Source organism: Nerophis ophidion, linkage group LG06, assembly GCF_033978795.1.
Source record: "Nerophis ophidion isolate RoL-2023_Sa linkage group LG06, RoL_Noph_v1.0, whole genome shotgun sequence".
In the NCBI taxonomy this organism is placed as follows: domain Eukaryota; kingdom Metazoa; phylum Chordata; class Actinopteri; order Syngnathiformes; family Syngnathidae; genus Nerophis; species Nerophis ophidion.
Genome location: NC_084616.1, coordinates 68442981 through 68460917, shown reverse-complemented (window position 1 = coordinate 68460917; position 17937 = coordinate 68442981). Strand labels below are relative to the sequence as shown.

General features: G+C 38.6%; 1 protein-coding gene across 6 annotated transcripts in view; it reads left to right on the top strand.

The window, feature by feature from the left end:
• Positions 1–17937, top strand: part of cd99 (CD99 molecule) — a 60482-nt gene that overhangs the window by 16911 nt on the left and 25634 nt on the right. For 2 of the 6 annotated variants that reach the window (XM_061904706.1, XM_061904710.1), the window contains exons 3-9: positions 2770–2817; positions 4137–4169; positions 4292–4339; positions 7976–8029; positions 9217–9291; positions 10402–10422; positions 12364–12384. In XM_061904706.1, coding sequence (XP_061760690.1) covers positions 2770–2817; positions 4137–4169; positions 4292–4339; positions 7976–8029; positions 9217–9291; positions 10402–10422; positions 12364–12384 — 300 coding nt within the window. The remainder of the gene's footprint in view (positions 1–2769; positions 2818–4136; positions 4170–4291; positions 4340–7975; positions 8030–9216; positions 9292–10401; positions 10423–12363; positions 12385–17937) is intronic. The other 4 variants (XM_061904707.1, XM_061904711.1, XM_061904708.1 and 1 more) reach the window with 3 other exon arrangements.

Genomic DNA, 17937 nt, shown 5'->3' with positions numbered 1-17937 from the left:
AGATGTTCAGATGTTCCCATTTAGATAAAGAATGACTCGTAATCCTCGCTGAGGGTTAAATAAAAAGGCGCGGGCAAACCAGCGTCTTTCACGTGCCTTTCTCGCCATCTCTGAGTCAAAGTTTGACAACTTCTCAGTTTGTCATTATTTTGCTATCAAGGGGAGAGGCAGAATTTATCATCTAGAACAGGGGTCGGCAACCCGCGGCCACGGAGCTGCATGCGGCTCTTTGATTACTCTGATGTGGCTCAGCTGCATACTTGCCGACCCACCCGATTTTTCCAAAAGGTTTCCGGGTTTCAGTGCCTCTCCCAGTAACATTCTCCGATTTTCACCAGGACAACAATATAGAGGGTGTGCCGTGACGGCAGTGCCTTTAACGTTCTCTAAAACGTGTCATCGCGGCCGCTTTTCCCCCGAGCTATCTGCGTGCTGGCCTATCACATGTAATATGTGGCCTCTGTTAAAACACGGTAGTGACTGCAAGGCATACTTGTTCAACAGCCATACAGGTCACACTGAAGGTGCCCGTTTAAACAACTTTAGCACTCTTACTAATATGTGCTACACTGTGAACCCACACCAAACAAGAATGACAAACACATTTCGGGAAAACATCCGCACTGTAACACAACAAAAACACAACATAACAAATACCCAGAATCCCATGCAACCCTAACTCTTCCAGGCTACATTATTCAACTCAACCAACGCACGGAGGGGTCAGGGGGGGTTGGTGGTAGCGGGGGTGTATAATGTAGCTCGGAAGAGTTAGGGATGCATGGGATTCTGGGTATTTGTTCTGTTGTGTTTATGTTGGGTTACGGTGCGGATGTTCTCTCGAATGTGTTTGCCATTCTTGTTTGGTGTGGGTTCACAGTGTGGCGCATATTAGTAAGAGTGTTAAAGTTGTTTAAACGAGCACCTTCAGTCTGACCTGTATGGCTGTTGAACAAGTATGCCTTGCAGTCACTTACGTGCGTCTGCATGTGACTGGGCTGGAAAGCTGTATGTTCAGGTTGTAGAGGGCGCTAAAGGCAGTGCCTTCAGATCACGATCATATCATTGTTGTTGGAGTGTAAATCAGCAGACATTCGAGATATTAGTTGGTCTGAAACCCGAGTGACGCTGTGACGCAATAACATTAAATTTTCATATTAAGGTGCGGGCTGCGTGTCTGACTATACGGCTCTACATAGCACACAGCGAAAAAAAAAAACCTCTGCATGCAGTGTTATTTCATTTTAAATTTCAAAAGAGTTTTGTGGCTCCTGTTGTTTTCTTTTTTTTGTGTAACGGGTCACAATGGCTCTCTGAGTGGTAAAGGTTGCAGACCCCTTATCTAGAAAAAACTGAGGTGGCGACTTGTCCAGGGTGTACTCCGCCTTCCTCCCGATTGTAGCTGAGATAGGCTCCAGCGCCCCCCGCAACCCCGAAGGAATAATCGGTAGAAAATGGATGGAAGGATTGAAGCTCAGAGCATAGAAAACAGCTCACCAGCGGAAGATGTGACTATACAACCAGTAGAAAGAAGTTGCCCCTCTCTAATCAATGTGCCACTAGATGTAGGACCTTAAAGTTAGCGGTTATAATAATATCGCTATTACTTGGTTAATATTCAGTTCACGACTTATAGAGTATTGTTGCCGCTTTTTGGATGGTTATTTATTGGGTTTAAAGGTCTGAATAAATGCAATAGAGGCAATGACGTATATCACGGCTCCCATCGGCTCCATTGTAAGCAGACTTTTATTAACGTTAATTTGCGAGTAAGAATGCATTGAAAAAGGACGTGTTCTTGTCTCTCAAAAGAATTGTGAATTATAGGTAAAAAAAAAAAGTATAGTTCCTAACATTACAATACATTGTAATGTTTCCTCGCGAGGAAACATGAAATATTGCAAACATTTGAATAAAACCATTTCTTGAGCTCCTACATTAAGCTTATTTATGAGACATTTTTCAAGATAGCTAACATAAATTCTTGGGTGCTTGCTGCTTAAGTGCTGCAGTGGGGAAAATGTAACTCTTTACATGGAGGTGCTTGATCAGTGTTTTATTTTAAATTATTATGTTATTAAATACTGAATACTGCTATCATATGTATTTATATATTGTATCTGCTGATGTAGTTATGTTGTAGTTGTAAAAAAAACTGTTACTAAAAAAATAAAAAAGAGGCCCATACCGATATACACCAAAATGCCAAATATCGGCAGCGATAATCGGTTGATCTCTAATTGTAATGTCTCTTTTTATTGATGTAGTTATATGTTAGATACAATACTGCATAGATTATCTTTATTTGGTTTTTTAAATCGTTTTTTACTGTTTACACAGCCTCAGACAGCATGCCTGAGGTACAGTCGCTAAGGTCCACACTCAAGTTAGTACAGTACGTATCTGTTTTCAACCAGTGTCTTTTTAAACTACATTTTGTTATTTCTCTAAGTAACCAGCAGTTGGTTATTCATCTTGCACAGTCAAATTATTAATCCAACCATCCATTTTCTACAGCTTATCCTTTTTGGGATCATGGTGTGGGAGCCTATCATATTAAACTAATCAGTTTACTTAGTTAAAATAGGAAAAATTAAAAACCGCCACTGTGGTAGGTTATTACATGTTACCATCCATACATTTTCTATTTTTTGTTTCATGTTATGAAAATGTTGTCATGCAAAATTGAAATTTTTTTAAATGATTATTTATTTTTTAATCAAGGTACATATAAAGAAAGACCCACTAACATCATTTCTGTTCCCATAGAGCCAACTCCACAAAAACCAGAAGACCCAGCAAATCCTAAAGATGATGGTTCGTATTCTCTATTAAGATAGATATATTAACGCACCAAACCACCACTTTGACATTCTGTGTTTTGCATGCAAGATAAAGCATACAGTGTAACTGTAGTAACTTTAAAATGAAGATTATTATTAATTATACAAAAAAATTGAGGTGGTATAAGAAATAACACACTTAATTGCAACCACAGAACTTTTCTCAGTCCATAATGCCTGGCACCTAAACCACGAAAGCACGTATTTTGAGTGACGTCAGCGCATTTCAACATTTGGCTGAGATTAATGACAAAAATAGGCTTAAAGAAGAAATGCGGCGAAGAGCATTGCTGTTTTCAAACTGTGCAATCAAGCTGCTGCTTACCACCAAATACTTTGGCTTTTATATCCTATCACCTCAATGCAAAGCATGCTACCGCCTGCACAGAGCTATGGTTAGCAAGCAGTATTGTTGGCAGACACAAAACCAGATGATGGCGTTCAGAGTCAAGATAAGTAAGCCTGGTTCTGACAAGTTAGCAAACTTGCTGGAGAAATATTTTTAAGATTGAATGAGTGAGTTAAAAAAAAAATCTTTTAGAAGGTTGAACACAGCCAATTTGACTTTATGAGTTAGAGCAGGAGGTCCGTGTCCTTAGTTGGGTACTGCAAGGCGGTCGTGAAAAGTTTGTCTGATTAGACATCAACATTGATCCAACACACTCTAGTGAACAGATAAAAGGTGGGAGAAGATAACTTCTAGTCAACAATGCACACATTTAGCGACACTCAGGAGTTCTATCAAGTATAGTACCGCTTTATTCACCAGTCCGTCAAGGAGGACCCGCCCCCCATTGCTGCTTTACCTATGTAACTGTGCTTAGGCTGTGTCATGTTCCCCCTGATTGACTGAGAATCCATTCTCAGCTCACAGCTGGTTCATTTTTAAGTTTTTGGATCAGGATTTTTTTTTTAACATAACAAAAACACAAGCACAGGAGAGATAAGCCAACCACAGAACTCATTAGTTCAAGTACTTTCCGGACCAGTTTAATTTAAAACACAATTTTATACAAGATACTCCATCACTCCATCAGTTTGAATGTCTTTAGTCTGAAAAACGTTTTATACCCCTGAAATAGAGGCTTTTGGATATTTTCATCTTGAAATGCAGCTTGGAAAAACCTTACTTTCTCACTGGAGCATGTTTTCAACAAATTGAAACATTTTTACTGCAATCACTTGTGTGAATTTATTTGTTAGTAATAATTAATAAGTTTTTTGAGTTTTTATATGTCTTAAAACCTTTTCATACTAACGTCTCAAGCATTTATTCTTCCTTTCTCTCCATAGATGGATTTGACCTCTTTGATGCCCTAGGACCAGGTAACATTTTTATTTTAAAAACATATAGATCCCATGATGCCTGACGTGTACAACCCCACTAGCTGGATAGTCAGTTTTTGTTTTCCAAGAAAAAAAAAACTTTTTGTGGTTCATTTTAACAGATGATCCGAAGAAACCTAATAAACCTAAACCTAACCCTGGAGGTTCTGGTAGGCTTTTGTATTTATTTCATTGAGTATGAGCACACACATATTTCAAGCCTGCAACTTTGTATCTCAGTCTACTACACTATCAAACTTGTATTTGTGTGTGCATATGGCTTTGACCTAGAGCAGTGGTTCTCAAATGGGCGTACACGTACCCCTGGGGGTACTTGAAGGGGTACGTGAGATTTTTTTTTTAATATTCTAAAAATAGCAACAATTCAAAAATCCTTTATAAATATACTTATTGAATAATACTTCAACAAAATATGAATGTAAGTTCATGAACTGTGAAAATAAATGCAACAATGCAATATTCAGTGTTGACAGCTGGATTTTTTGTGAACATGTTCCATAAATATTGATGTTAAAGATTTATTTGTTTTGTGAAGAAATATTTAGAATTAAGTTCATGAATCCAGATGGATCTCTATTACAATCCCCAAAGAGGGCACTTTAAGTTGATGATTACTTCTACATGTAGAAGTAATCATCTTTTATACGTGGCATTATTCAATTTGTAATTGAATCGTGTTTATTTTTCAACAAGTTTTTAGTTATTTTTATATCTTTTTTTCCAAATAGTTCAAGAAAGACCACTACAAATGAGCAATATTTTGCACTGTTATACAATTTAATAAGTCAGAAACTGATGACATAGTGCTGTATTTTACTTCTTTATCTCTTTTTTTCAATCAAAAATGCTTTGCTCTGATTAGGGGGTACTTGAATTAAAAAGATGTTCACAGGGGGTACATTACTGGAAAAAAAAGGTTGAGAACCACTGACCTAGAGGATGTTGCCTTTCCAAGTAAAGCCATTACTGCTTCTTCATTAAACATTTAGGGATTATTGTCCCTCTCTGTAAAGTATTAATTTATTGCGTGCGTGCATGCGTGCCTGCTCACCTGCCTGCCCGCCTGCCCGCCTGCCTGCCACATCATTTTACTCTACATGTGCGAGGCATGATTTATACTCTAGAATTAACTTTTTCAAACTCTGGCGATTCAGCAGCATCAGGTCAGTATCTTTCCTCTCGCTAGTGGCCAGCCTGTTGTCTCTATGAACAATGTTCTGTGTTACTACACCCGAAAAGTAGTTCCTTGGTGTTTATTCCTACAGGTCACGACATGTAAAGGGAGCATTTGTGGTTTTTAGATGTTTTTTAGCAGGCTTTATAGACGGAAAAGATGACTCTCCATTACCTGCCTGTTGCTCTCAATTTTTCTCTATTTATTAACACACATAAAAAAGAAATATGTATTCTTGTCTCACATAGCAATTGTGAATGATTTGCAAAGTTCCCCCCCAAAAGTGCAGTTTTTCTTTGACTCATATAGAGTATATGTTTAAATTTTTTTATTCTACATGATGTACAAGTACCTTATTGGGAGGTTGGTGTTTTTAACTGTGGATCTCGCGCCACGTAACTTGCGTAAGCAACGTCGTCTTACCCTTCCCCCTGCGTATCTTCCCGCAAGCCATGCGTGCACCTCCTAAAAATCCTAGCTTGGCATCTTCAGAGACGCAGACGCACCTGTGATTGGTCAGTTTTTTCAGAGGCGGGTCCTCGACCGCAGGAAAGCAAAGTTTGTGTTTGAAATGCACAAATTATTGAATGAAGTTAAGCAACAGCGATTAAATATTTGCATGAAAACAGATTTTGTGTACTTTATTTCTCGGTGCACTCTAAAAATAATTACCGAATGTGTCGTTCTTCAGCTTGATGTGTTGTTGTTGCGTCCAGAAGAAAGTCACAAAGTATGACATTCTTTTCAACGTTTATTGCCAAACATCAATAACACATGACCATACACATTAACAACAGGATGTCGTTAAAATAGTTTAAAACAGTTTTGCTTATTAACAATTATATGACAGCTTAACCTATGTCCCGAATAGCGTTGCAAATTACAATAGCGTCCTTTGTCGCAACTCGTTTGAAAGTTTCACAGTCCATCTTGATGAACGTCTTTTCCTCTGGTTTATAAGTAAACCTCCATTAAAAGTAAACGGATTCTGGTTGCTCCTCCTGGAGACACTGCCCCTTAGTGTTTTGGAAGAGAATTGAAAGTCTGGCGCCACCCCCATGCAAGAGCTATATATCAAACAAGACGCTGTCAGCCATCCTTTAGGCAGCAATTGGAAGAACTTTTGTTTCTTGGGAGCTAAAGACCTACCTCACGTTCACTGTTCCTCTGCCCTTGCCACCTCACTGATAGCTATTTCGTGAAAAAAGTACAGTTCCACACCAGATTTTACAATATTCATCCAAATATATCCAATGTCTATTATTCTTTACAGTTTGCTGATAAGTTAGCATGTAGCCGCTTGGGGTGGTATGTGTCTCTATGCAGCTCTTGAGGGGTGGAAGAAAAGAGGCTCTGGAATCCGAGGGTTTAAGGAGAAGATTGCAGGTTTACTGTTATGGTATCATAACGGTGAACCCTTGAAGTAGAGCCTGACAGTACTCACAAAAAAAGATTCACCATAAACACAAAATAGCATGAAGGGGAAAAAACATAAAGTTCCACAAGGTAGGAAAAACGAACAACAACAAGCATAAACATAAAGAGCTGCTGGGACGGAACCACGAGCAAAATTAGCTAGGAGGCAGGAATGACACAGAAAATATACACTTACCAACAAACCAGGTATTAACTAGCTTAGGCAGCAACAGGTCGGCAAAAACAATACATATGGAATTAAATTGTCAAAGGCAGGAAAAAATAGTCCAACAGACATGCAGCTAAATGGTGGAAGCGCTATATGTGGTCAATGAATATATATACTTAGGACTCCGTTAGGATAATATTAATGATGCATACGACCCTGTTAAAAGTAGAGCACCAAGCCACGTAAAAAAGGTATCTTACGCTCTGTATTAATGGATGGTTGGATAGATGTCAAAGGTGTTCTTGTTATGCCACAGGTTAGTAATGAAGCTAATGTTCTAGAGTGAAAAGCACATTTTATTTGTTTACCTGGCTTCAAGACTCTCCTGAAGATCACTGCAAGCGAAGACACAACAAACTCCCTTTTTTTGTCTCTCATGGACACACACCTGTTGTGAACTTTGGACTAGCGACGGCAAATACATCTAGGCCGCCGAACAGAGACACACACACACACACACACACACAAAAAAATATACGCCACACATACACCCCCCTGTCCCCCAGTCCAACGCCCTGGACGCAAATCCCGTAGGGGTGATGAATGGATGGTCAGCGCCTGAGAGCTGCGACCTACCACCATGACCTTGAACTACCTTCCCTCTGTTGCTAGATATCTCGAGATGTATGTTGCAATGTGTATATGTGCTTTGCTATGGAGGTTTTTTCTCACTCCGAACTGGGCCCCCTTAGGAGCCTAGTCTGGATTGTATTTTTTTACTCATCCTTCCCCAGCGTTTACCTTTTTCCCATCTTTTACGGGGCGCCTTATGGCGACCCATCAGCGTTCTTGTTCTGTAACCCTGTACACGGTTTGTTTGTCTAATCTTGAACAGGTTTGTGCTGAAAACAAGGTTTCGTTGTACTTGTTGCAATGACAATAAAGACCTGCCTACCTACCTAAAGGGACTGCACTGTCAAAACTTACATAAATACATTAGCTTTTCCACTTTCCTCCTTTTTATAGACCCAAATGAAAAACCTGACAAACCTGCAATCAAGCCCCCAAAGAATGGAGGAGGTAAGTTTGCAAATGTTTAAACGTATTATCAATTTATAGTACAGTGGAACCCGCTTGAGTCGACCCCGTTGATCTTGACAACATGTCTTTGTTGATCAAATCATTAGGTCCTGAACCACCGTGTTCTTAGCACTAAAAAGTTCCTGCCTGAACCGAATAGTGACATTTCTCTGAAGAATGGGTCCTTCTATGTCAATATGTGTTGTCATTATTATCGCCAAGCAGCAGAAAACAACAAAGTGACTTCCTGTTCAATGCAAATTAGGCTTCAAAGTAAAAGCAATAATAACGTAGTATGTAATGTTATGAGTTATTTTCCTTGAATTGAATCAAAGTGCGGGCTCACGTAACTGTCTTTGGCCACATGTTGGTCGCATTTACAGTTACCACAACAAGAGATTCTGTTTTTGATACTTGATTCAGCAGAATAATACACGGGCAAACCATCTAGTCTGTTATGTGTAATGTTTGATAACAAAGATTAAAATTTTCTTTGAAAACGAATCATAAAAAAATTAGGTTATAGGAAAACGAGCTACCATTGCACAAGTGCACTAATTCAGTAGATCTGTGAGATAAGGGTATAAAAAATGTGACAATATTAAAATGAAAAAAAAAAAAGAAATATGCACAGATTGTACACAGAAATGATTTTAACAGACTGAAAAAAAATATTTATCATCCATCCGGCTCAAATGGTAAAGCAGCCGTGCCAGCAACTTGAGGATTCCAGGTTAAATTCCAGCTTCTGCCATTCTAGTGATGCTGTTGTGTCCTTGGGCAAAAATTTTTACCCACCTTGCTCCCAGTGCCACCCACACTGGTTTAAATGTAGCTTAAAGGTATAGATAACGTGTTTCACAACAGCTTTGAGTCGCTAGATAAAAATGTGCTATCTAAAAAACATTACCTTCGCTTCATTTTGCTCTGGACAAAATCACGAGTCTATGCACGGCTAGTTTCGATTTTAGTTATATTAACAACTGCTTATGTTGACGTCAGTCAACACATCCAAAGGGCATTGACAAACAGGTTCCACTCTATATTCATTTTTAAGTATTACTTTGCGTCCAGCAGCAGCATATTAGTTAGTCTGGCAATATGTCTTATTGCATAGCAAATTAAATGTTTTTTAAAAACACAATATACAGTACCTTACATTGTATGTTGTTTGTAATTTCATACAGGTGGAGGCAGTTCTTTTGATGATAAAGACTTGTTTGACCTCGGTGGTGGAGAGTACAAGCCTGAGGGAGGAGGAGGTAAGATGCCATTACCTACTAGCTTTTTAAAAACAGTTTTAGTAGTGCAATAACATGCATTTATGATTTTTTAATCTTAATGTTTAGAACAGCATTTACAGTCTAAAGTTTTTATAGAGTTTCTCATACTGAATGAGAAAGTGTGTTCTGGATTGAAGTTATGACTTTTGTCGAAGTATGTGGTTTGCTTCCAAAAAAGGGCGTAAGAGACAGGATAATAAAGCATGAATACGCCATCTGTGTCTGACCTAGAATAATATATATGTTGTATTATTATATTCCGCAGTGAGGGGAATACTTCCGGTTTATAATCCTTGGTCAACTTCATATATCAGAGCTGTTTTTACAGCAAGATTACGTAAAAGTTTAGGAATTCAGTGGCCACTTGTATACATTTTGTACATTAGAAACAGTTAAAACAATTAAATGTAGGTCAATATATGTAAAGCCTTTTTAAGGACATTTTATAGCTGACTATATAATAATGTATTACATTATTGACTTCATTAATTAGTAATACATTTTATTTTTAGAGTTTGAAAATCATAACATTTTATTGTCTTATTTCAGACAGAGTGGCAGTAAACTTCTTCATAAAGCCTAAATTTAGTCAGCTTTTCCTTGTGTCACTGGAACACTCTCCAGTTTACCCATAACCCTGAATAGGATAAACGGTAAAAATGCATCCATCCATTTTTAATCTCACTTGTCCATATTAGGGTCACGGGTGAGCTTGAGCCTATCACAGTTGACTTCGGGTGGAAGCGAGGTACACCCTAGACTGGTCACCAACCAATCACAGGGGTCATATGGACAAGCAACTGTTCACCCCCACATTCACCCCTATGAACAATTAAGAGGCTTTAATCAGCCTAACATGCATATTTTTGGAATGTGGTAGGAAGCCTCGGGTCTGAAGTACCCAGAGAAAACCCACACACGCATTAGGAGAACATGCAAACCCCACAGGGCACATCATAGGTTTCTTTTGATGTAGAAAAGCGCTATCTGAATCTAATCCATTATTATTATAAAAGACCCATCAGCATTAAGGGGATCAGTAAGCTTTGTATATTCAGAACAAATAATTATGTTCTTTCATCTTTGCAGGTCGTGCTGAACAGCCCCACGGTAAATAACCCACTAATAGAAGTTAACCCACTTAACTAATAACTTAGTACTTACTTTTTTGGGAGTGCTGCTGACATCATTAAACCAGCTCTTGGGCCATGTAATCAATCATGTAGATACAGCAGGCCATCTAAATCATATTAATTTTTGGCTTTTATGATTAATATCAACCTTTCTTATTTCAGTGTGGAATGATTATAAAGTAAAACATTAAAGTACCAATGATTGTCACACACACTGGTTGTAGTGAAATTTGTCCTCTGCATTTGACCCATCCCCTTGATCACCCCCTGGGAAGTGAGGGGAGCAGTGGGCAGCAGAGGTGGTTACAACCTATTGAATTACTTTTTTTTTTTTTTTAAGTATTGGGTGCACAATTTAACATTTCAGTAGGATTTTCTTTAACTTACACAGTAGAGATGCGCGGATAGGCAATTATATCATCTGCGTCACCAAAATCGTCATCCACCCGTACCCGCCCGCTGAATTACATCAGAGGTTGGCCACCTTTACCACTCACATAGCTATTTAAACCTGTTTCACAGAGTAGTGAAGTCAATTGGAGCTGCTAACGTTCTTGCGACTTTTCAATAGTGTTCATCCTGAAGACAAGAATATGGGCGTGCTGTGAAGCCATTGCCTTTGACACCTTCAACAACATGTACGAACCGATTGTTGGTCCGGCAACATGTTGTGTGCAGCTTCCGCAATCACACGTATGAGATTGAAAGGCATACTGGGTGATACAGAGTACACTGATGGTTGTGATATAAACAACTTTTAACACTTACTAATATGCGCCACGCTGTGAAGCCACACAATACAGGATTGACAAACACATTTCGGGAGAACATCCTCACAGTAACACAACATAAACGCAACACAACTAATACCCATAATCCTTTGTATTCATGACACTTCCTGAATATATTTTACACCCCCGCGCCCCAACCCCGCCCACCTTACTGACGCACGGGGGGGTGGTGGGGGTTTGGGGTGTATAAAATAGTCAGGAATTGTCATGAATACAAAGGATTATGGGTATTTGTTGTGTTGCGTTTATGTTGTGTTACTGTGAGGATGTTCTCCCGAAATGTGTTTGTCGTTCTTAATTGGTGTGGCTTCAAAGCGTGGCGCATATTACTAAGAGTGTTAAAATTGTTTATATCACAACCATTAGTGTACTCTGTGTCACCCAGTATGCCTTGCAGTCGTGTGCGTGTTGCCGAGGAAGTCACACACAACATGTTGCTGGACTGACAAGCAGAACGTACATGTTGTAGTAGGCGACAAAGCCAATGGCTTCATAGCACGCCCTAATACTCATTATCTGGGTGACTACCGGTAGTCAGTCAAGAGAATAATAGGGTCTCCTATTGACTTCTTCGCTTTATGACACAGGTCTTAAATGGCTCTTTGAATGGCCAAGGATTCTGATCCTAGAACCATGTATATCAAATATCTCCGGATGGTTCAACCGCCACCCGCCCGAATCTAATTAAAATCAATTTTTTCGTCATGGCAACCGCCCGACCCGCGGTTTACCGCGGATGAGACCGCAAACCGCGCATCTCTATTACACAGGGTCCAAATGAACATAAGGCTTTGCAGAATTTTTCAAATTAAATAATGTTAATATATATTTCATTTACACACATATGTAAGTGAAAATACATTTTGGAACCTTGAACAGAGACTGGTTAATTGCCACTTGACCATCTCTTACATAATTCAGCTTGGATAGTCTGCTGACCTATGACTTTACAGGATAAATGGTAGAAAATAAATAAATATTCAAATGTGCAATCGGTGCATTGCTCTCAACATGGGACAAAACATTGCATCGATTTCTTTCATTCAAAAGAGTCAACAAGAGTCTATTTTTCTTCTATCCAGAATGATGTTGAACTGTAAAATAATTATGTTTTGTCATCTTCACAGATACTGGTGATCAGCCTCAAGGTAAATAATTACATTTATTTCATGCTTTTTCAAACGTTTTTGTTTTGATACCTCATTTTGACTGCCGTCGCCTCATTAAATGAACACTTGAGCCCGATAATCCAATCAATCGATACTGTGATGCATGAAAGTTATATTAGGGTTATTTTGAGCTATTAATAATTTATTTGAACAAAAATATAATTATAATACACCCTATGTAATCAATGACTTTGAAAAACGAGAATTGTTGAGAAAAGTTCTCTAATTTACACAAGGTCAATATTGATATTAAGATTATATTATTATATTAGGATTTCCATATAGTATAGCCCCTTAAACTTCATTGAATATCCCTTAGCTAGTTTCACTTCCACCAGACACTTTTTAGTCAACATGCTTCTGACGGGATATTTGACCACTCTTCTTGGCAGAATTGATTAAGTTAATTTATATGTGGTTGGTTTCCTGCCACGGTCCCAGCTTTTAGGCACAGTCCTCTAATGTTCAAAAGGGTTGAGGTCAGGGCTTTGGGAAGGCCATTCCAGGAGATGAATATTAGCTGATTTATTCATTCCAAAAGCAGTTTTGATGTTTGTTGGGCTTATTGTTGTGTTGGCAATTGAACACACAATTGTGTCAAAGTTTTAGCTGTCTAACTGTTGATTTGAGGTGTATTATAAACATTTGTAGATAGTCCTTCTTCATGATTTCATCCACTTTGTGCAGTGAGTCAGTACAGACACCAAAACATACTCCAAACATGACAATCCTGTTGTCGTTGTGGGCTAATTTGTTTCATCTGCCCAAACAAACATTCCTCCAGAAGGCACCTGGATTGAAAATTCAAGGGTGAACGTATGTAAATTTGAATTTACTGTCACTTGGAAGTTTCATTCCTGCACCCTTTCAGTTCATGGTAATGTAAGACCCCTGCCCCTGACATTTTTTCAAAATGTCCACAATATTTTGATTTGCTTTCAGTGTTTTCCACGGACTGTAGCGGTGGAGGCTTGGCTAGGAGGTGTGGTGGGGGCATGGCTGGGGCAGTGTCAATATGATGTTATTATAAGATTTGCACGGTAATGATTAGGGGTGTAACGGTACGTGTATTTGTATTGAACCGTTTCGGTACGGGGGTTTCGGTTCGGCACGCGGGCGTACCTAACGAGTTTGTAAGCAGAAGTCTTCACAAGCTGCTCTGCTTTCTGCCTCTGTCTCAGCAGCAAGCACAACCATCTGATTGGTTACATACAAAGCCAATCAGCAGTGCGTATTCAGAACGCATGTTGTCAATGCTTTAGCGTTGAGCAGATATGAGTTTAGCAGGGGAGCAGCAGACTCTCCCCAAATAATAATAAACACTTCCAAGTCAACTACTTTCTAAACATCACTATGAGCCCGTTGACCTTCTAGAAACTTAAACTGAAGCTCAGCTCACTCGCAGTCCTGGCTTTAGGTGAAGGCTAGTTAGCTTTTAGCGTAACGTTAGCTCATTTTCCTGTGTGTGTGTTAGGGGCAGCAAAGTCTTGTCTGTCTGTTATTGCATTGAACTCCACAGTGTACAGCGATAAATAGTCTCTCCTATTGCTGTTGTACTATTTTTTTCTGCTACAGTTACATTAATCATTAGTAATGTAGCAGCCTAGTTTGAATGGCAGGGTCCCTGCTATCACATGTTGACAACAATATAACATTTACATAATAAAAGTCAACTACAGGCTTCCCAAATGCTGTTTAATGTTGCACTTTTTATATGTAGAAGAAAGGTTTTGTCATTTTATTTAATCAAAGCAACAACTTGAGGCACTTTGATGTGGATTAACGTGGGCAGAATTATTATAGTGTTCCCAATGTTAAAAGGATAAAGCCTTTGTTTACAAATTTGGTAAATAAATAACCAAAAAATGTATATATTGTTGTTTTCTTACTGTACCGAAAATGAACCGAACCGCGACCTCTAAACCGAGGTACGTACCGAACCGACATTTTTGTGTACCGTTACACCCCTAGTAATGATGCATATAATTTCTTAAAAAGGTGTAAAAAATGTTAATTAAAAATCATTTCAAACAAATCTGTGTAACATATTTGTAATTAGTATTAAGATATACGTTTTTTTATATTGTTTTCCTCTACTTGTGTTACTGCTTATTTTATTAGTACAGCGTAATACAGGCTGAACTTTGTACACCCCAGGTGTATTGACATGTATTATTCAGCCGGCCCTGAATGTTGGAATTTAGTTTGCCAAGTACGTAAATAGTCTTTAAAATTAGAGCAGATGGGGACAAAAAACTTGAGGTTGTTTGAAAGTCTCCACAATGAAGTTACAGTAAAACTAAGCACACAAAGACAAGTACATTAATGTATATAAGAAGTGCACACACATACAATCGTGGTAAAACGTTTACATACACTTGTAAAGAGCATAATGTCATGGCTGTCTTGAGTTTCCAATAATTTCTACAACTCTTGTTTTTTTATGATAGAGTGGTTGGAGCACATACTTGTTGGTCACAAAAACATTAATGAAGTTTGGTTGTATTATGAATTGACTATGGGTCTACTAAAAATGTAACCAAATCTGCTTGGTCATAAGTATTCATACAGCAATGTTACTATTTGGTTACATGTCCTTTGGCAAGTTTCACTGCATCAAAGCGCTTTTGGTAGCCATCCACAAGCCTCTGGTTGAATTTTTAACCACTCCTCTTGACAAAATTGGTGCAGTTCAGCTACAGTAAATTTGTTTGGTTTTCTGACCTGGACTTGTTTCTTCAGCATTGTCCACACGTTTAAGTCAGGACAATTGGAAGGCCATTCTAAAACCTTACTTCGAGCCTGATTTAGCAATTCCATTACCACTTTTGATGTGTGTTTGGGGTCATTGTCCTGTTGGAACACCCAACTGCGCCCAAGATTTCCTTTCCTCCAGAAGGTCTTATTTTTGTCATTAATCATATTAATTGTCATTAATATGATTAATGACAATTAATCATATTATAAGCTTCTTTAACATTTTTTACTAGCACTTCTGATTAGTCTTTGTTGCACTAAAACAACCATATACAATGTATTATTGGACGTTTTTATATGGTAACGTTACTGTAGTGTGAACTGCATTTATTTCATGAGGTACTGTATGTACTTTCTACATTGCTGGCAATAGCGTTTGTGTTTCCTCTTTAACCACCATGTTTGAAGATTGCAGAAAGAGTCCATATTTTCCACAAGTAGTATATATTCAGACAAGGCAAGCAAAAATTTGCTTTCGTGGATGTGTCCATCTTGATTTCCGACCTCGTAAATGGAATGCTTCGTTCCCAGCCTCGACCTTCAACTTTGAAGGTAAATGAATAATACCAAGATTTAATGCACCATACAGTTGTGATCAAAATTATTCAACCCCCACACAATTTTGGTGTTTTAGCAAGTTGGACTTTTATTCTGTATTTTGTTTATAATCATATCAAATAAAGATTTGTCATATAGACAAATGCAACTTAAATTGTAACACTGTATTTTACAAAATACCAAAAAAGGACATTTTTCTTAATATCTCATTGACAAAATGATTCAACCCCCTAGTTACATGCATCTTTAGTACTTAGTAGAACACCCTTTGGCAGTAATGACATCCTTCAAACGTGATACATAACCGGACACAAGCTTCTTGCAACCATCTACAGGTATTTTAGCCCATTCCTCTTGGACAAAGGCCTCCAGTTGATTCATATTCTTGGGCTTGCGTGCTGCAACTGCCTTCTTCAAGTCCCACCACTGGTTTTCTATAGGATTTAGGTCTGGCGACTGTGAAGGCCACTCCAGAGTCCTCCAGCTCTTCTTCTGCAACCACTCTGATGTTGATTTGGAGGTATGCTTGGGATCGTTGTCCTGTTGGAAGGTCCAACATCTCCCAAGCCTCAGCTTCGTCACTGACTTCATGACATTTGCAGCTAATATATTCTGGTAGGAAATAGAATTCATAATGCCTTGAACGCGCTGGAGATTCCCGGTACCTGAGGCAGAGAAACAGCCCCAGAGCATGATTGACCCCCCACCATGCTTAACAGTAGGCAAGGTGTTCTTCTTTTCTTTGTAAGCCTTATTTTTTTCTCCTTCAGACATAATGTTGATTCATAGGCCTAAAGAGTTCCAGTTTTGTCTCATCACTCCATAGAACAGTTTCCCAAAACCTTTGGGGTTTGTCCAGATGATTTTTGGCATACTGGAGTCTATTTTCTTGTGCCTGGTAGTCAGAAGTGGGGTGCGCCTGGGAGTTCTGGCATGGAGGCCTTCATCTCGTAGTGCGCGCCTTATTGTCTGGGACGAAACCTGCCTTCCCCCTCTGCAATATCCTGTTGTAGTTCCTCAGCTGTTACCCAGGTTTTTTTTTACCACTGTACGCTTCAAATACCGGACAGCAGTTGCACACACCATCCTCTTTCTACCACGCCCAGGTAGTGTTTCCACTGTGTCTTTAGCTTTAAACTTGCGAATTATGCCCCCAACTGTGTCTCTTGGAATGTGTAATGTCTTTGCTATTTTCTTTTATCCATATCCTTTCTTATGAAGAGAAATTACCTCCTCTCTTGACTTCTTTGACCACTCCCTGGACTTCACCATGTTGCAAATACACCATTGACCATCTACAAGAAGCTGAGCGTCACAGTCTTTTTCAATCAGTTTAATTGTTGCTCGTTATGGTTTTAATCACATCTACAGGTGTTTTCAACACCTGATTGAAAAGACCTTATTCAAATTCTGTTCTTAAGAGTTATGATCTTCAAGGGGTTGAATAATTTTGTCAATGAGATATTAAAAGAAATGACACTGTTTGTTATGTTACAAAATATAATGTTGTAATTCAAGTTGCAATTGTCTATTTAATGCATCTTTATTTGATATGACTATAAACAAAATACGGAATAAATGTCCAACTTGCTAAAACACCAAAATTGTGTGGGGGTTGAATCATTTTGATCACAACTGTATCTCCGGACGTTTCTTGCTCAAACCTCAAACTCAAAATTTCAAAACAAATAATGTAGTCAATGTTTTGTGGAACATTATTGTAGGAAATGGAAGGACAAATATAATGTGGAAGGTGAAGTTACTTACTGCATCGCAAAATCTTAAAAAGAAAAAATATTTTTTTAGTATTTTATTTTTATATTTTTTACCTGTAACGTAAATGGACGCTATATGGAAACTTTTGCTTTTGTAATAAACGTAAAAATTGTAGAGAAACTTAATGGACTGTGTACATGGGCAAGGCAGGCACAAGGTACGTCCCCTGCACATTCTCTACATTCCCTTTATGTCTTCTGCACTTTTCTGGCTTGTAGTACAGAGTTAGATAACATTAAATTCATTTAGACAAGTTGCCCATATTTTAGGCTACACCCATGACGCAGTATATGATATGTATAATGAGAAGCATCGAACACACCACGGCCCTTTGGGCTGCAAGCCTAAGCTAGTAGCGGCAAAGTACTTGGCTATGCCATTATTGTAGAAGGCTTAAAAACGAACACAACAGGAATGCGCATGGTTGCAAAATATGCCGTA